Source organism: Pteronotus mesoamericanus, unplaced genomic scaffold (assembly GCF_021234165.1).
Source record: "Pteronotus mesoamericanus isolate MK-2021 breed Mesoamerican mustached bat unplaced genomic scaffold, CSHL_Meso_final contig_657, whole genome shotgun sequence".
In the NCBI taxonomy this organism is placed as follows: domain Eukaryota; kingdom Metazoa; phylum Chordata; class Mammalia; order Chiroptera; family Mormoopidae; genus Pteronotus; species Pteronotus mesoamericanus.
Window position 1 is genome coordinate 7,128,330 of NW_026555229.1, and position 16,120 is coordinate 7,144,449.

The following is a 16,120-nucleotide window of genomic DNA, read 5'->3' on the forward strand; positions in this document are numbered from 1 at the left end:
TTTTACCTTGTAATATAATTTTATGAAGAAGTTAGCAAGCCATATGGTGTCATAAGGCTGCTGTGGTATAACTTCTGTTTTTCACACTGTAAAAAAATATATATGTGTATTGATTTAATTGTAATGTAACACTAGTTGGTGTTTGAAGTAGATAGACTGGTCTACTTTGAAGTTAGTATTTTTTCTTCAGTTTTGGAGAATTTGTAATCTGGAGATGTATAAAGATAGTGGTATTAAGTGTACAAGTGATGGACTTTTCTGCGGCAGTTTTTGAGGGTGGGGATTGTAGAAAGAGGGTGGTCAAAATTAGGATGGTAGAGGTTATTTTTCTTACCCTTTAATAAGAATGGTCTTATGAAAGGCTTGATATGCCCTTCCTCTTTGTTGACTACAGTGAACTTTCTTAAAAATAATTAACACTTTTGTATGGTTATTTATTTCAAGCGGATTTTGGCGTATCAGCTAAAAACACAAGAACAATTCAAAGAAGAGATTCCTTTATTGGCACACCATATTGGTATGTATTCATTTTTATGGATTTACAGAGTTAGTTATGTCGGCCATTATTATATTCATTAATTTGTCCACGTAATTGGTGATGCTATCTTTTATGTGGTTTTCTTAAATTAAACATTTTAACTTTCATTTCTCTGTTTTCATAGGATGGCTCCTGAGGTGGTCATGTGTGAAACATCGAAGGACAGACCCTATGACTACAAAGCTGATGTTTGGTCCCTGGGTATCACCTTAATAGAAATGGCTGAGATAGAACCACCTCATCACGAATTAAATCCAATGCGAGTGTTGCTAAAAATAGCAAAATCTGAGCCCCCTACATTAGCACAGCCATCAAAATGGTAAAATATTCTAGACAAAGCTTTTTAAGAAGCAAAACTTGATGCTTTATTCTTCCAACTTTCCAAGGGTATTTAAATTTATAGTACAAAGACTATGTGAAGTAGAAAACTGATTTTTGGTATATTTTCAAGATTTAAGGGCCATGTAAATTCTTATAACTAACTTTTTCCATAAATTTGAAAATACCAGGGATTGGAGTTCCACTGAAAAAGGTGTTTTCTGTACCACGAGAAAGTGAGGCAAATATTTGTTTGACTTCATTTGTGGAAGAATTTTTGTGATTTCTTTTGGTGTACTTCTGAATATATGGTAATATCCTAATGTTTAAAACTTTGAACCAACCTACTTATATGTCTAACTTGTATTTATAAATGAATAACTTAGAAAATCCTAATATTCTCATTAACCTGTTTTTTTATGTTGAATTGATACTGTTGGATACATAATGAAACAATTTATCAGAGTTTTGTTTGACTTTAATAATAAGAAAATAAAATAGAATGTCATTGTTAAAATTTTATTTTGAAGGTCTTCAAATTTTAAGGACTTTCTAAAGAAATGCTTGGAAAAAAATGTGGATTCTAGGTGGACAACATCTCAGCTACTGCTGGTAAGATAAGAGTAGTATGACAACTAAACCAAGAGTAGTATGAAAGATGTAATTGTCTTAACATCTTTCAAAGAAGAATAGTTTCCGGTTCATTCATTGTGCTCTCTTTCCACTTTCATTACCTGGTGGAAACTCAAAATATATTGTAATAGTAAACATTTGCTTTACAAACATATGTGCTGCTATTGCTAAAAGGCATTTAACTTACAAGTCTTTCCCCTTGTGCTTTTTTGTTTCAATTTTGTTCTTTTTATTTTGTTAGTAATTTCCACTTTGTTAGTTGCTTCCATTTTATCTCTCCAGTTACTGGAAAGCAAGCAACTTGGGGGCAGGGGCACAAGCTAATGAATTTTTTTATGCCTCCTGAGGGTAAATGTTCAGTAATGTTGTTGATTTTAACACATGGTGTTAAAGTGACTGGGTAATTTTGTTTTATAGCAGGACCTGTTCATAATATTTGAAATAAAATGTCAATTAATATTACAGGTGAACAAAAAGAAAGGCATATCCTGAGACACTTGCTGTTAGGTTGAGTTACTGTTTAACTCCTGCATTGTAGTGTTTCAGGTTGATGTAGTCATATGGGGAGAAAGCAGGAAAAATTGCCCTGTTCTCTGCAACAAGTATATCCCTTGGGCACACTTTTATTACTTTACTACCCACACATTTGAAGGCTTTATTCTGTGATAGACACTGTTTAGTGCTGAGTATACAGAGAAGTGTCTTCTTACTCTTAAGAACATTGGAATCATGTCAAAAAAGAGGTATTTGTAGACACTTAACAGAACTTTAAAGCTTTTTGTTATTCTACTGAGGCTTTATACAGGGTTTATATATATTGTTACTTTTTAAGAACTGGTAATGTACAACTAACCTGAAATTCACTTTAAATTTTGTTTTATTTTTTTAATCCTCACCTGAGGACACTTTTTCATTGTTTTGAGAGAGAGAGACACACACACATCCATGTGAGAGAGAAACATCGATCGGTTGCCTGCATACCCCAACTGGGGTTTGAACCTGCAACCTGGGTATGTGCCCTGACCAGGAATTAAACACTTGATCATTTGGTCCATGGGATGATGCTCCAGCGGAGCCACATTGGCCAGGACTTTACTTTAAATTTTAGATTATGAAATTTGAAAACATACACAAAAGTACATGTACCTGCTATCCAGATATTATGTGTTATTATTTTTGACATATTTCCTTCAGATTCTTTAAAAAAAGGTGAAGTAGGGGTTGTAGGCAGCCCCTGCTCCATCCATCTTCTTTACCTCCTTCCTTTCCCAGGTATAACATTATTTGATGTTTGTATTTTTCCTACCTATGTATTCATATTTTTAGCAAATAATAATGTGTTTTATGTTTTTGAAACTACTTTACAAGCAAGAATTTCAGGTGTTATTGAGTGTTCTTTTTTTTAATGATCCAACAGCATCCCTTTGTTACTGTTGATTCCAACAAACCAATCCGAGAGTTGATTGCAGAGGCAAAGGCTGAAGTAACAGAAGAAGTTGAAGATGGAAAAGAGGATGATGATGATGAGGAAACAGAAAATTCTCTGGTCAGTATGTAATAGAAAGGAAACTGCATTTAGGTAATTTTTAGAGTTGGTTTTTGAGGTATGATTGCACCTGTGTCTAAGGATTAATTGATGGATAGCAGAACAAAACCTTTAATTTTAGAGGTGAAGATTAATAGCAAGTTTACTCTTGGCTACCCATTTTTGTCATATTTATCATGTGAAGACTTGTCAATTCTTTAGATTATCTCTATAACTTCATTAGATTTACTGAAAAGATATTAAATTATATATGAATTAAATAATTTTTAAATATAAATAAAAAAATAAAATGTTGTTTTGGTCACCATCTTGTTTTAACACTAAAAATGTATAAAATCTTTTTTAGCCAATACCTGCAAGTAAGCGTGCCTCCTCTGACCTTAGTATTGCCAGCTCTGAAGAAGATAAACTTTCACAAAATGCTTGCATTTTGGGATCTGTCTCAGAAAAAACAGAATATAATACTCCTGAAGATAAACTTAACAACAGAATTATTAATGAAAAACCCACTACTGACGAGCCTGAAAAAGTTATGGAGGGTATTGATGAACGTATTAATGATGCTCATTTAGAAGCTGTGGCTGAACTCCATAAGAGAAATATAATAATCAAGGACAATGAGAGAGAGGAGAAGAGACCCAAGCTTGAAAATCTGCCTGACACAGAAGACCAAGAAGCAGTAGACATGAATTCAGTCAGTGAAGGGAAAGAGAATAATAGGATAACTTTAAAAACAAATATTGAACAGACTATGAAACCTGAGGAAGAAGGAGATCAGGAAGAGCAAAAGGTATTTGAAAATAAGATTATAAAATCTGAAGAAGAAATTAAAGATACTACTATTCAAACAATGGATTTAGTTTCTCAAGAGACTGGAGAAAAAGAGGCAGATATTCAGGCAAATGACAATGAAGTTGAGCTTACAAAGGAAGACACCCAAGAGAATTTGGGAGAAGATGAGAAATCTCAAAAAGATGTGATCAGTGCTACAAGTAATGTGATAGGAACAGATGAGGCAGTAGATGTTGCACAGAAGGCTGTGGAAAACAATGCTAAGGATGCTCAGAGTAATGATGGGAAAGAAGTGGTTGAAGTAGGCCGGAAATTAGCAAGTAAACCCATGGATGGTCCTGAGGTTGGTCATACTGAGGAAGCTTCTACTAGAGAAATAGTTGAAACTAATGAAATAGATAAAACACCTGTGGAAGGTAAAGGTGAAAAACAGTTAATCAACAGTTCTGAGAACATAGTGGAAACCAAGACAGATGAAGTTAAGGAAATTACTGAGTCAAGTAACACTGAAGAAATAGAAGTCAGAAGTGCAGTGATTCATACTGACCAAAAGGCTTCAGGAAGTGAAATACAGGATGTTCGTGAAGCTACTACTCAGACAGATACAGAACAAAAAGAAATTCCATGTGAAGTGCCAATTAAAACAGAACCTGAAGTTGCTGCTGCTTCACAGCCCAGTGAACCTCAGCCTGTTCCAATACCTAGTATTAATATCAACTCCGAAGATGCAGAAAATAAAGGGGAAAGAGGTGCTTTATCGAAAACTGAAACCATGTTGCTACCAGAATCTGAGAATCAAAAGGAAAATGATACTGATTCAGGCACTGGTTCCACTGCTGATAATAGCAGCATTGATTTGAATTTATCCATCTCTAGCTTCCTCAGCAAAACTAAAGACAGTGGATCAATATCTTTACAAGTAAGTATACATTGGTCCTTTTTTGAGTTTTTGTCATTTTGGCAATTCAGAATTTATGTGAAACTGATGTATTGAAAATAAAACAGCACTAAATCAATCTAGTATTACCCCTATAAAATTCTTTTTTTCTCTATAAAATTCTTAATTTTTTAAAAAGATATTATTTATTTATTTTTAGAGAGGGAAAAGGAGGGAGGAAGAGAGGGAAACATCGAGTGGTTGCATCTCGTGCTCCCCCTGCTGGGGACCTGGCCTGCACCCCAGGCATGTGCCCTGTAACTGGGAATTGAACTGGCGACCCTTTGGTTTGTAGACCTGTGCTCAGTCCACTGAGCTGCACCATCTAGAGCTCCCTATAAAATTCTCAAGTCTTATGAATGCAATCAGTAAAAAAGAACCAAGAATAAAGGGTCTGGATGTGATCTTTAAATTTTTTGGTAGTACCTACTTATTTTTGCCAACTTGATATAAAACAGTATAATATAGTTGCTTAGTGTGATTTGGGTTCTCTTATTGCATGTATCTAGATACTATTTTAGCAAGAATCAATAACATGAGAAAATTGACAAATTGAAAGAATGGTTTTTTCAAAGCATGTTTAGGGTCTAAACAGCCCTTGATTTACCACAGGACCGAACAGATGACCGCTGTTGCTTCCTCAGTCATAGCTATCACTACTGCCATGAGATCCATTGTGGGAAAACAAACAAAACCAAAATCTGAAACCCTGAACATTTACAGTTTCTAGAGTATAATTCTCAAGTATTAGTGTGTGTAGGAGGAGTTAGCAGGCAGAGCTATGTAGAAGTATGGGGTGGGGCCTGAGAATCAGTATTTATAACAAAAGATCCCATGGAATTCTGATATATGTGAGCCATGGACTAATTAAAGACTTTGGATTGACAGGTAGCAGAAGAGAAGACTGTGAAAAGCAGAAACAACTTAGGGAAACTGACCTTAGGGACAGGACTCTAGGGCATGATTGATCAGCCTGCCTATCTTCCCCAAGTTATTGCATGTCTTGACTCGATTGTCTTCAGTTTATTTTGTTTCACTGACTGAAATTCTGTTAATCTAAAGTCCATTCACTGGCAATAATAAGTACTGTAACTATGCATATTAACTTTCAAGTTACACTATAAGAAATACTAACTTTTAAAAAAGGTTTTATTTATTTATTTTTCGAGGGTAAGGGAGGGAGAAAGGGAGAGAAACATTGATGGGTTGCATCTTGCACGCCCCCGAATGGGTCCTAGCCCACAACACAGGCCTGTGCCCCAACTGGGAATCAACCAACAGCCTTTTCACTTTGTGGGACTACGCTCAACCAACTGAGCCATGCTGGGTAGAGCATAATATTTTTTTAAAATGCAAATACTTCTGTGAGAATTAAGGTCATGTTAATTACGGGTATTTTAGTAGGAACTGAAGAAATTGGACGTTTGGAGGTTACAGGAAAGTAGATCTAGTTTGGGGGCATGCCCACTTTAGATTTTAGAGAAACCTTGGGTAGGGTGCCACAGTCCAGGGCTTAGGAAGAGTAGTGTGAGGATACTGGAAGGCTGGAGAATAGAGCAATAAGAGATTGCAGAAAGGTGACCAGAAAGTGCTGAAGACGAATTACTCTAAAATTCTAGTGCTTTTTGAATTTAGTGTTTTCACATTCCACCTTTGTTCCCTTTGCTTGCTAATCTTCCCCTCCACAGCAAAACCAAGTAATTATCTGCTTCCAATATTTTGTTTACCAAGCATATTTGTAGGAGTGTTATACTTCTATTTTAATTTGCATTTAAAAAGCATTTGAATACTGGTTGAGGAATGAAGAGTTTGGTCTTAGTAAAAAATTGTAGACGGTAGCTAGGAGGCAAATACGGTTCTTTCAGGGTACAAGTAGAGATGCTGTCTTTCTAAGAACTAAAATCACACATTTATCTCTGGCCTTGAGGTGGAGGAGAGCTGTTGATATTGTTGCTGATGAAGTAGATTTTGATTCCCAGCCCTGGTAGTGTTTAAAAATTAACTGGGGAGCCTTTTCAAAATACAGATTCCTAGCTGCCCTCAGGCCCATTGATTTAGATTCTTTATGGGATGATTCCCTGGAATTCATTTTTGTTTTGTCGGTGGTTTAAAACTGAAAAGCAGAGGTGTCATCTGAGAACCTACAAGGTGAAAAGAGGAAGAAAAAAGTGGTTAACATGTAAAAGTTTTACTAGCTAGTCATTTATGTGAGTTGCTCCTTACTGTTGTGCTTGGTTATGATCTGGTATCAAAAAAATTATACATGCACATCATCAGAAAGCATAATTTCACTTGAAAAATTTTGATCTCATCTGTAAAGTCGTGTGGTAGTCAAGTGAGATATAAGATGATATAACTGGTTACACAGGTGAGTATTACTGCTTTATATTCTTTGTGTGGTCATGACTGTTCAGATTTTTTTTTAAAGAAGAAAATGTTTTCTATCACTAATATTGTCCATATAAAGCCTAACTAAAATAAAATCTCACTCAGGAAACAAGAAGACAAAAGAAAACATTGAAGAAAACACGCAAATTTGTTGTTGATGGTGTAGAAGTGAGTGTAACAACATCAAAGATAGTTACAGATAGTGATTCCAAAACTGAAGAATTGAGGTTTCTTAGGTGAGTAGAGAAATGACATAATTAAAATGGTTTTGTGACCTCTTTTCAGTCTGGTCTGTGTAGAGTGAAGACTAGAGAAACAAAGTCTTGGCTAATTTGGGAATTTTTTTTATTATACATTTGAAAAAATATTTTTAAAGATTTTTAAAAAAGCATTACTTCAAAGTAATGCTTTAGAGGTATAATTACTTTGAAGGTTTAATTTTGGTTACCTTCCTCTATCATTGCTATTTCATTTTATCAGACGCCAGGAACTTCGGGAATTAAGATTTCTTCAAAAAGAGGAGCAAAGAGCCCAGCAGCAGCTCAATAGCAAACTGCAGCAGCAGCGAGAACAAATTTTCCGGCGCTTTGAACAAGAAATGATGGTAAAGGCTTAGATATTTGTACGATTTTGTTAATTACAAAATTTGGTGCTTTAAGAAAAATCTGCTAGCGGTTTTACAACTTTTCGCTGATGACTAGTTGTTCTGGCTTTGTGATGTGATGACCTTTGTCTCTTTGATGTTCTTGATGCCTTTTTTCCCCCTCTTTGCCCAGAAGGGTCTTCATCCCAGCCTTGCTATCACTGACTTACAGTGTGATGGTTGTCTTCATTTTTATTTGATTAAAATCTTGTCACGAAAACCCGGAGTCATGAAGCTAGCAGAAGGTTTACAAAGTTCTCTGTTGTGCCTAAAAGACAGTTAATTCTTTGGCTTCTACAATTAAGCTTCCTTGTCCCTATTCACAGCTGTTAGAGAAATTAGTGCTGACTAGGCACGGGTAATTGTAACTGAGTTTTTGGTTTTTACCTTGTGTCCAAAGTTAGAAGAGGAATTAGTAATGTGATGTAGCATTTTGATGATTTATGCTGAACATGTAACTTAATGTAGGTTAGAAAAAAGATAATTTGAAATACAGTGTTTATACTTTGAATATAATTATTTTGCTATTATAATTTTAAGTGCTAAGAATTCTTTTATGTGAGGAGTGTACTGTTGATTATATTTGTTCAATCATAACTGAGAATTCCTAAGAAAATAATGAACTTTTTTTCTCACTGAGTATTTTTATGGTACTTACATTGTTTCCCCAAACCTGGTAAAAGCTGGGTTTCTTACCCCCCAAATATTTTTCAGAATGTTTTGCTTTTTAATTTATTTAAAGAAAACATCCTTTGCAAATATTTTACTGTACCTTTATCCAAAATTGCAGTGTTATTCAAGTTTCATATAAGCAGCAATCTTTTGCTGAAACAGATTTATAACTCCCAAGGACTTGTTTTAATGAAATAGAATTTTTATTTTAAGAATCTTAAAAAGAAGAGTAAATCTGAAAATGACAATGGTTTGTAATTAAAATAGACTTCAGATAAGACCTTTGACTTATCAAACATTTTATTGTATAAATATCGAAATTTTTCTTACTTTAGTGTTTCATTGCAACTGGCTGTTCTTCTGGATTGTCTAAAAATTTTGAACATTCTACTGCTTGTATAATAGATAAAAGTACAGTTGACTCTTCTGATCTGTAGTCAGACGCATTATCCATGGCGCCACTGGCCTGTGCCTAGAAAAAAGTACAGTTGACTCTTGAATGGTGCAGGGGGTTAGGGGCACTGACCTGTGTCTGCTCACCCCCCTGACCCCCGGCCCCCATGCTGTTGAAAATCCATGTTTAATTTTCTAACTCCCCCAAAACTTCACTATAATTGTCCCTTGATATCTGCATGGGATTGATTCCAGGATTCCTCCTGGATATCAACCAACATCTGCAGATGTTCAGGTCCCTTACATAAAATGGTGTAGAACAGTGCATACAATAAATAGGCCCTCTGTATCCATGTATTCCAAACTGTGAATTGAAAATACTGTTTTCAATTTGTGGTGTATGTAGTTTATCTGTATATGTGAAACCTGTACATTTATTGAAAAAAATCTGTCTATAAGTGGACCTGTGCAGTTCAGATCTGTTCAGGGGTCAGTTGTATTTATTTTCCATGTTAGAAGAAGTGGAGTGCTTATCATATTTTAGTTCATTTGTCTTGCACAGTACTACAAAGGTATATATATATATATATATATATATATATATATATATATATATATTACATCACTAAAATAAAATGCTAGTTATGTGCTCTTAGTAAACATCTTCATTATAATGAGTTAATATGAGTGATAGAAAGATTAAGTGATCTTCAGCTACATTGTTTTTCAGAACAAGAAGCGACAATATGACCAAGAAATTGAGAACCTAGAAAAACAGCAGAAACAAACTATTGAACGTCTAGAACAAGAACACACAAATCGCTTGCGAGATGAAGCCAAACGCATTAAAGGAGAACAAGAGAAAGAGTTGTCCAAATTTCAGAATATGTTGAAGAACCGAAAAAAGGAGGTAAATATAACTACTGTTTTTAATTACTAAAGATATTATTTTAATACACATGTAAGAATGTCTAAGGTATTAGAAATAATACTTGATAATAATACTAGTTAAATAGCACTCATTTTTTTTGGCAGGCGGGGTGGTTTTCCCAACAGTCATTAGGGGTAGTAGTAACATCAGCAGTTATCCCATTTTACTGTCAAGGAGACTAGAGTAGAAGAGATTTTAATGACCTGTTTAAGGTCACAAACTACCATTAAATATCCAGCTAAATGTTGAGCCAAGTCTTCATTTTCCTTCCAAACTGTCATTCTCTTTCATTAATGCTACCTTCAAGGCCTATTACAGAAATACTTTTTCAAGAAAACTTACAATGTTGGGTTTGCACGTGGCAATAATAATTCATCTTATTATTTACTTGTAATATGTAATTTATACTTAAATTTTTTTTATTAACTTGATTGCCTTTCTTGGTCATTGTGCCAAAACAAAATCTGAGTAACCTGGAATTTGAAGTAATATCTATAAATTCATCAAATTGTGAGATACTTTGAAGAATCGCAGCTAGAAAATATTTGTAAAGTCATTTGAGTAGAATGAAATTTTTCATTTTTCCTGAAATTGTTCCATATTGTGGTATAATCTATATTTATGGTATGAAAAATTGTTATTGATTGAGAAAGAAGAATATTTACATATTGTATTAGTGTGTCTTTTTCTCCCCAAGTTAAATAAAACTAAGAGAACTTTATATAGTTTTCAGAGATAGTTTTATGATTTATTCTATACATTGAGTGTGGGAGGAGCATTTACCTTTTCATGATTATAAAAGATCTTGGGGTTAATAACTATGATTACTTCTATTAGATTAAAACCAAAATATCTCAACCAAACTAGTGAATGTATTTTCACTTTTGTATGTTTCAAATACCCTGCTTCATTGACTTTAACATTTAAATTAGTGCAGAAAATTGAACATCATATTGCTGAACTTGAGGATCTACTTTAAAATGGCTAGAATCTGACATTAATATACTGTGTTCTATGATTTCTTTAGGTAAAGATGAATGAAATGGTATATAATTTTATTTGATGTGACTACCATTTCTAAAAATTAGTTTTGTCACATTATTATATTTTATATAGAATAGCTTTGTATATCATGATGTATGACTTTTACTGAGGCTACATGTTAATTCTCTTGAAATCAATTTATTTTTAATATCAGATTAAATAAAACATTTTACAGGTAAATATATGATTTAATCCTAAGTATATAAAAGTCTCTAGTTATTACTGTTTTGGGTAGGAGAGTTTTAGCCAGCGAATATGTTTGACATCATGATATGCATATTTCAAATAATTATATTATTTATTTTTTCCCTTATCACTAAACTTCTTGCATTCGGGGAGTCTCTTACTTTTAATGGTGATTTGGTTTCATGAGGAATTACTGATGGGAAATTTTAAAAACACTACGTTAAATCAAAATCAGTCTCTTTCATGGACCATCAATAGCATGTGGTGATTTGGAATCTGGTTGCTTTTGGTGCTTCTACTTGTAAACACATGATTGTTTTTTTAAAGTTGGTCTATTTTTAGGTGGAAATATATCTAGAATTTTGAAAAGATTTAAAAGAAGGAGCTCTAAAAATTCTTTGTTTTATAATATACTTTATTTGGTATAATAAATTATAGCATATTAAACTTATTTTATGAGTGCTTATATTACTGATTTTAAACTTGACAATTAAGTTTAGCTTAAATTGTCAGCAAAGGAGAATGTTATTCTAATCCAACACAAAATCATCAGATATGTTCATTTTTATCATGCTGTGTGTAAAATGGTGTGTTTTAAGAAAAAAGAAAATGTAGTGTCCATTTTTTTCTCCTTTGTGTATTTTAAGGCTTAATTTCCCTTTTGTTTTTCTTTTTTGTCTCATTTAGTAGGTTTTATTTAACATTTTGTTTAGTTTTGTTTTTTAATCCTCACCTGAGGATATCTTTATTGAATTTGGGGGCGGGGAGAAACATCGATGTGAGAGAGAAACATCGATCAGTTGCCTCCCATACATACCCCACCAGGGATCGAACACACAGTCTAAGTATGTTCTCTGACTGGGAATAGATTCCATGATTATTTGAGACAGTGCTCAAACCAACTGAGCCACCCAGCCAGGGTTAAAATTATTTTTTTGATTTTATCAATAAAATTAAGAAATGTTTCACTTTTATAAGGGGCATTAGCTTTCCTTTTGTCTAATATTTCAAACAGTGTCAATAGATATGTTTATAATTTTATGAACTTTCAAGGTTAGTTTATTATCATTAGCTCAGCATCGGTGCTATAAGTAATCCTCTACTGATTATCTTTGGATCTTTAAGAGAGAATGATATATAGGGATAACTCAGCAACTAATTAACTTCTACATGCTGTAATGTCCCTTTTCTGCACTGAGATTAAGCATGTTCTGTCCTTTCATTCTTTTTCACCAAACTAACACCTATGCCAATGCATGTTAAACTTTTTAACAGCTTTAATGTTTGACTTGTAGCTTGTCTGCTCACATAAATGCTTGCTGTAGAGAAAGTATTTCCCCACCTCCTGCATGCTTATACACTGTAGGTTATAAATGAAGTGGAGAAAGCACCCAAAGAGCTGAGAAAAGAGCTTATGAAACGCAGGAAAGAGGAGCTTGCACAAAGCCAGCATGCTCAGGTAACAGCAGCAGCTTAATGCTACTAAAAACAGAAAGCAGCATTATTCTCACAGCTCAGTAAACCATGGTTAAAAGGGCAAATTGCTAACTGTACTTATATGATACTGATTTTTCCTCATACAAAGGTTCCCAGGGCATCCTTCTTCTAGTAATAAAATGTACACTAATGGTGACATTTAAGTTGCTAACATGAAGTCAAGTGGAATGTTTGGAAAGTTGATGCCAGATGAAATAAACAAGTATGTTAATGTATAATCCACTGTATTCTTATTTTAATCATGATGGAAGCTTATATTTTTAAGTAGTAATGCCAATGTTTGATAAAAGTCTTTCAGGACAGAAAAATATGGAAGGTGAGTATGAAAAGAATACCTATAAAAGGCTGTTATTTCTAAAAAGTTCAGTTAAAAGAAAAATGGTAAATGGTAATATTAAATGGTAGATCAAACATTTAATACTGTTAATCTCAACATCATAAGCAACTTGCAACTTAAAACCTGATTTTAAATATTAAGTCTGGTTTTGTTTTGTTTTTTTGATTCAGAATCTAGCAGTTTAAAAAAATAGACTGTTTTTACTTATGTAAGATTGATTCTGGATTATAAGGCTGAGCCAATTAAGATGGGTGAATTTTTTATAAAACTAGATAAATGAGCATTTTCAACACATTTTTCAGAATTATTTCACATAACTCTACAAGGCGTTTTTATGCTAGGAATCATCTTAAGTTTGTACTCAGCCTGGAGGCAAAGAAAGGTGAGCTCAATTGTCATTACATATGTCAATGGAAGGAAGAAGAGACATGGATTATATATTAACTATTGCTTTATATTATATTTTAAAGTGGTTTTATGTAATTTAAAAAGCGGTTCCCAGACTTTTAAATTTTACAGACCCATGGAAAAAAACATAAAAATAACAAAAAACATTGGGGGCTATGATAAATGGATTGCCATTAAAATTTTTTTTGTTTTTGCCAAGTAAGGATATTTTAAAAACTGCCATTTACTTGTCACCATCATTTCAAATGAGAGGCTATTTTAACACCATGAAAAATAAAAATATCTCAGAATTTAAAATTTTAATAAAACTAGCCTATTTGAATAAATTTAATTTCTGCTGTGAGCCAGTGAAAAATTTTGTATGTTGTGGAGATCACTAAATAGCAAACATAACATATACTATGTGTCAAGCACTGTTCTAAATGCTTTACCTGCATAAACTCAGTTAACCTCACTACATATGAGGTAGTTACTCTTAATACCTCCATCCTATAGTGGGGGAACTTTGAAGTACAGGACAGTTGAGTGATTTTTCTCAGGGTCACACATCTGGTTAGTGATAGAACCAGAATTCTCGTGCAGGCAAGTTTGGTTCCACACTTTGTACACTGAACCACCATACTATGCTTCCTCGCATATTTAATCTATCCTCTTTGTGCCAAATCTAAACTCTTACCAGCTTAGCTTCGTGATTGTTGGCCATATCCTGTTAACTAGGTGAAAAGAAAGTCCTTGCTGGTTGTACATATATTTTTGGATAATTTGGATTTCAAGCTGCCTAATAATGATACAGTTCTGCTTTGTAAAGGAATATAGACTTTTCAGATTCCAAAAGGTAATTATATCAGACTATAGAGTTGAAATTAAGAATTTAGTATTGAGTGAATTAGAAGACCCTGTGCTTTATTACAACTCTGTTGGTGATTATTCTTATAATTTTGGGTGCTAGTCTGTATTTTCCAATGAAAGCTGAAAGCAATAATTTCTTTTTGTAAATTTAATGAATTTAGTAGTCTAACAAATTTGTAAAGTATTCCTTTTTAGCTACTGCTTTTAATGGTGCTAAAACTTGATAACTTTACAGAGTTTATGTTAAACTTTTTTTGAGAGTTTATAAATAATAGCCATATAGTTATGGAGTTAGAGTGTATTTGATCATCTGGTCCAGTGGTTTTCAAACTGTGTTTCTAGGAGCTCTTGAGTTGGAAGAAGCACCTTGAGAATCCCTCAGAAAAGCAAAGACTGTGGGGCTCTGGGCTTCTGCTTCTACCTCAACTCAAGCAGTATCACTTTTTACCTGTTTTATAAATTTTATATGAGGTCTGTCCGGAAAGTATCCAGCCATGTATTATGAAAAATGGAGACATTTATTGAAGAAGATACAAGAAACACTGTACAGAGGACAATGATGTCTCAGTCCCCTTCAAAGTAGGCACTTCGGGACCTCAACAGTTCTTCCAGCAACTCTTCAACTGTTCAAAATACTCTGCAAAATCCTGTGTTGGAATTGCCATCAGCTGCTCAGTTGTATTCTCTTGTATCTCATCAGTGGTCTGAAATATCTTCCCTTTCTAAGATGATTTTAGTTTTGGGAAAAGCCAGAAGTTGCAGGGCATCAAATCTGGGCTGTACGGGGGCTTGGTCACCTGGGTGATTTGATATCTCACCAAAAACTCTGCACAAGACATGACTCAGGAGTGGGCACGTTGTGTTGAGGTTGTCCATCACCAGCTGCCCATAGCTGTGTCCTTCTGAATCATCTGAATAGTTTCCACAGAGGAATGTTCAAGCTTAATGCAAAATTTGATGCAGATTTGTTGCTCTGCTCGCTCAGTGATTTTGAATGAGACAGCCACACAGTACACATGCTCACTCAACAGTGTCTATCACCCCCATTGACTAGTACAGTAAAGTTGTCACTGTTCCCACATGCACATTCCAGTCCGGACGCTCTCCTTGGCTGCCAGTTTACATCGATGTTGTGTAAACTGTTCTCATTCTATTAACAATGGCTGCACTTTTTCCAGATAGACCTAGTATTTTTGGTGCACTTTTTAAAGAGGGTTTGACTGATTTAAAAAACAATACCAGCAAACTAGAGTTTGGAAACCACTGATCTAGTTCAAATCTTTCATTTTGCAGAGGAGAAAGAGGCCCCTCTGTTTCAGGCCTCAAGAAACTCAACATTTGTATAATTATTTTTTCCATTTACAAAAAGTCATTCATCTATGTTCTCACCTGGGAGGTGCATTGTATTCTGATCCACAGGGTCTTGCTCAGGTCATGATTCAGTCTTTTCAGTTGTCATCTTGTGCAGTCTTCAACGCCCAAATGCAGGACGTAAGTCCCGCGTGCCTGTAGGAGGATGCATTCTCCTGTTTTACTTGCTTTTTCTTTGGCTCACATGTGCCTTTTCATTGTTAGCTTTATTTGGTAAAATCTTAGAAGATTGGTAGATGATAATGTCATTAATGACAATAACAGTAATAACCTGACATGGTCTTTATAGTACAATATTCTTGAGAGTTTTGACATTTGATTCTCACTGCCACCACCCTTATATAGGGATGGAGTGTATCCATTTTACAGATGAAGAAATCGGCACAGAAGTCTAAGTGATCTGTCTAAAGTCACAAACATTAATGGTAGAGGTGGAATTAGAACCCTTCTTATAAAGTGTTCTTTTTCATCTACCCCACCACAAATTTTAATTTGAGATTTTCATGTTTTTCAAGAAATATCTCCCCAGTAGTATTTTATGAGCTTTGCACATGTGAGAAATTGAATGCTGTGATTAGATTTTTATTGTTGTGTGAAGTGACATTTTGATTGCATATATGTTTATGTAGATGTTTTA

The 16,120-nt window shown here is 34.2% G+C and overlaps 1 protein-coding gene across 2 annotated transcripts in view; it reads left to right on the forward strand.

Moving 5' to 3' along the window:
- The window catches only part of SLK (STE20 like kinase), a 54,627-nt gene that overhangs the window by 20,100 nt on the left and 18,407 nt on the right, over positions 1–16,120 (forward strand). The window contains exons 5-13 of one of the 2 annotated variants that reach the window (XM_054581466.1): positions 445–517; positions 663–857; positions 1,387–1,468; positions 2,907–3,035; positions 3,382–4,746; positions 7,258–7,388; positions 7,633–7,756; positions 9,591–9,770; positions 12,388–12,480. In XM_054581466.1, the coding sequence (XP_054437441.1) occupies positions 445–517; positions 663–857; positions 1,387–1,468; positions 2,907–3,035; positions 3,382–4,746; positions 7,258–7,388; positions 7,633–7,756; positions 9,591–9,770; positions 12,388–12,480 (2,372 nt within the window). The remainder of the gene's footprint in view (positions 1–444; positions 518–662; positions 858–1,386; positions 1,469–2,906; positions 3,036–3,381; positions 4,747–7,257; positions 7,389–7,632; positions 7,757–9,590; positions 9,771–12,387; positions 12,481–16,120) is intronic. The other variant, XM_054581468.1, reaches the window with a different exon arrangement.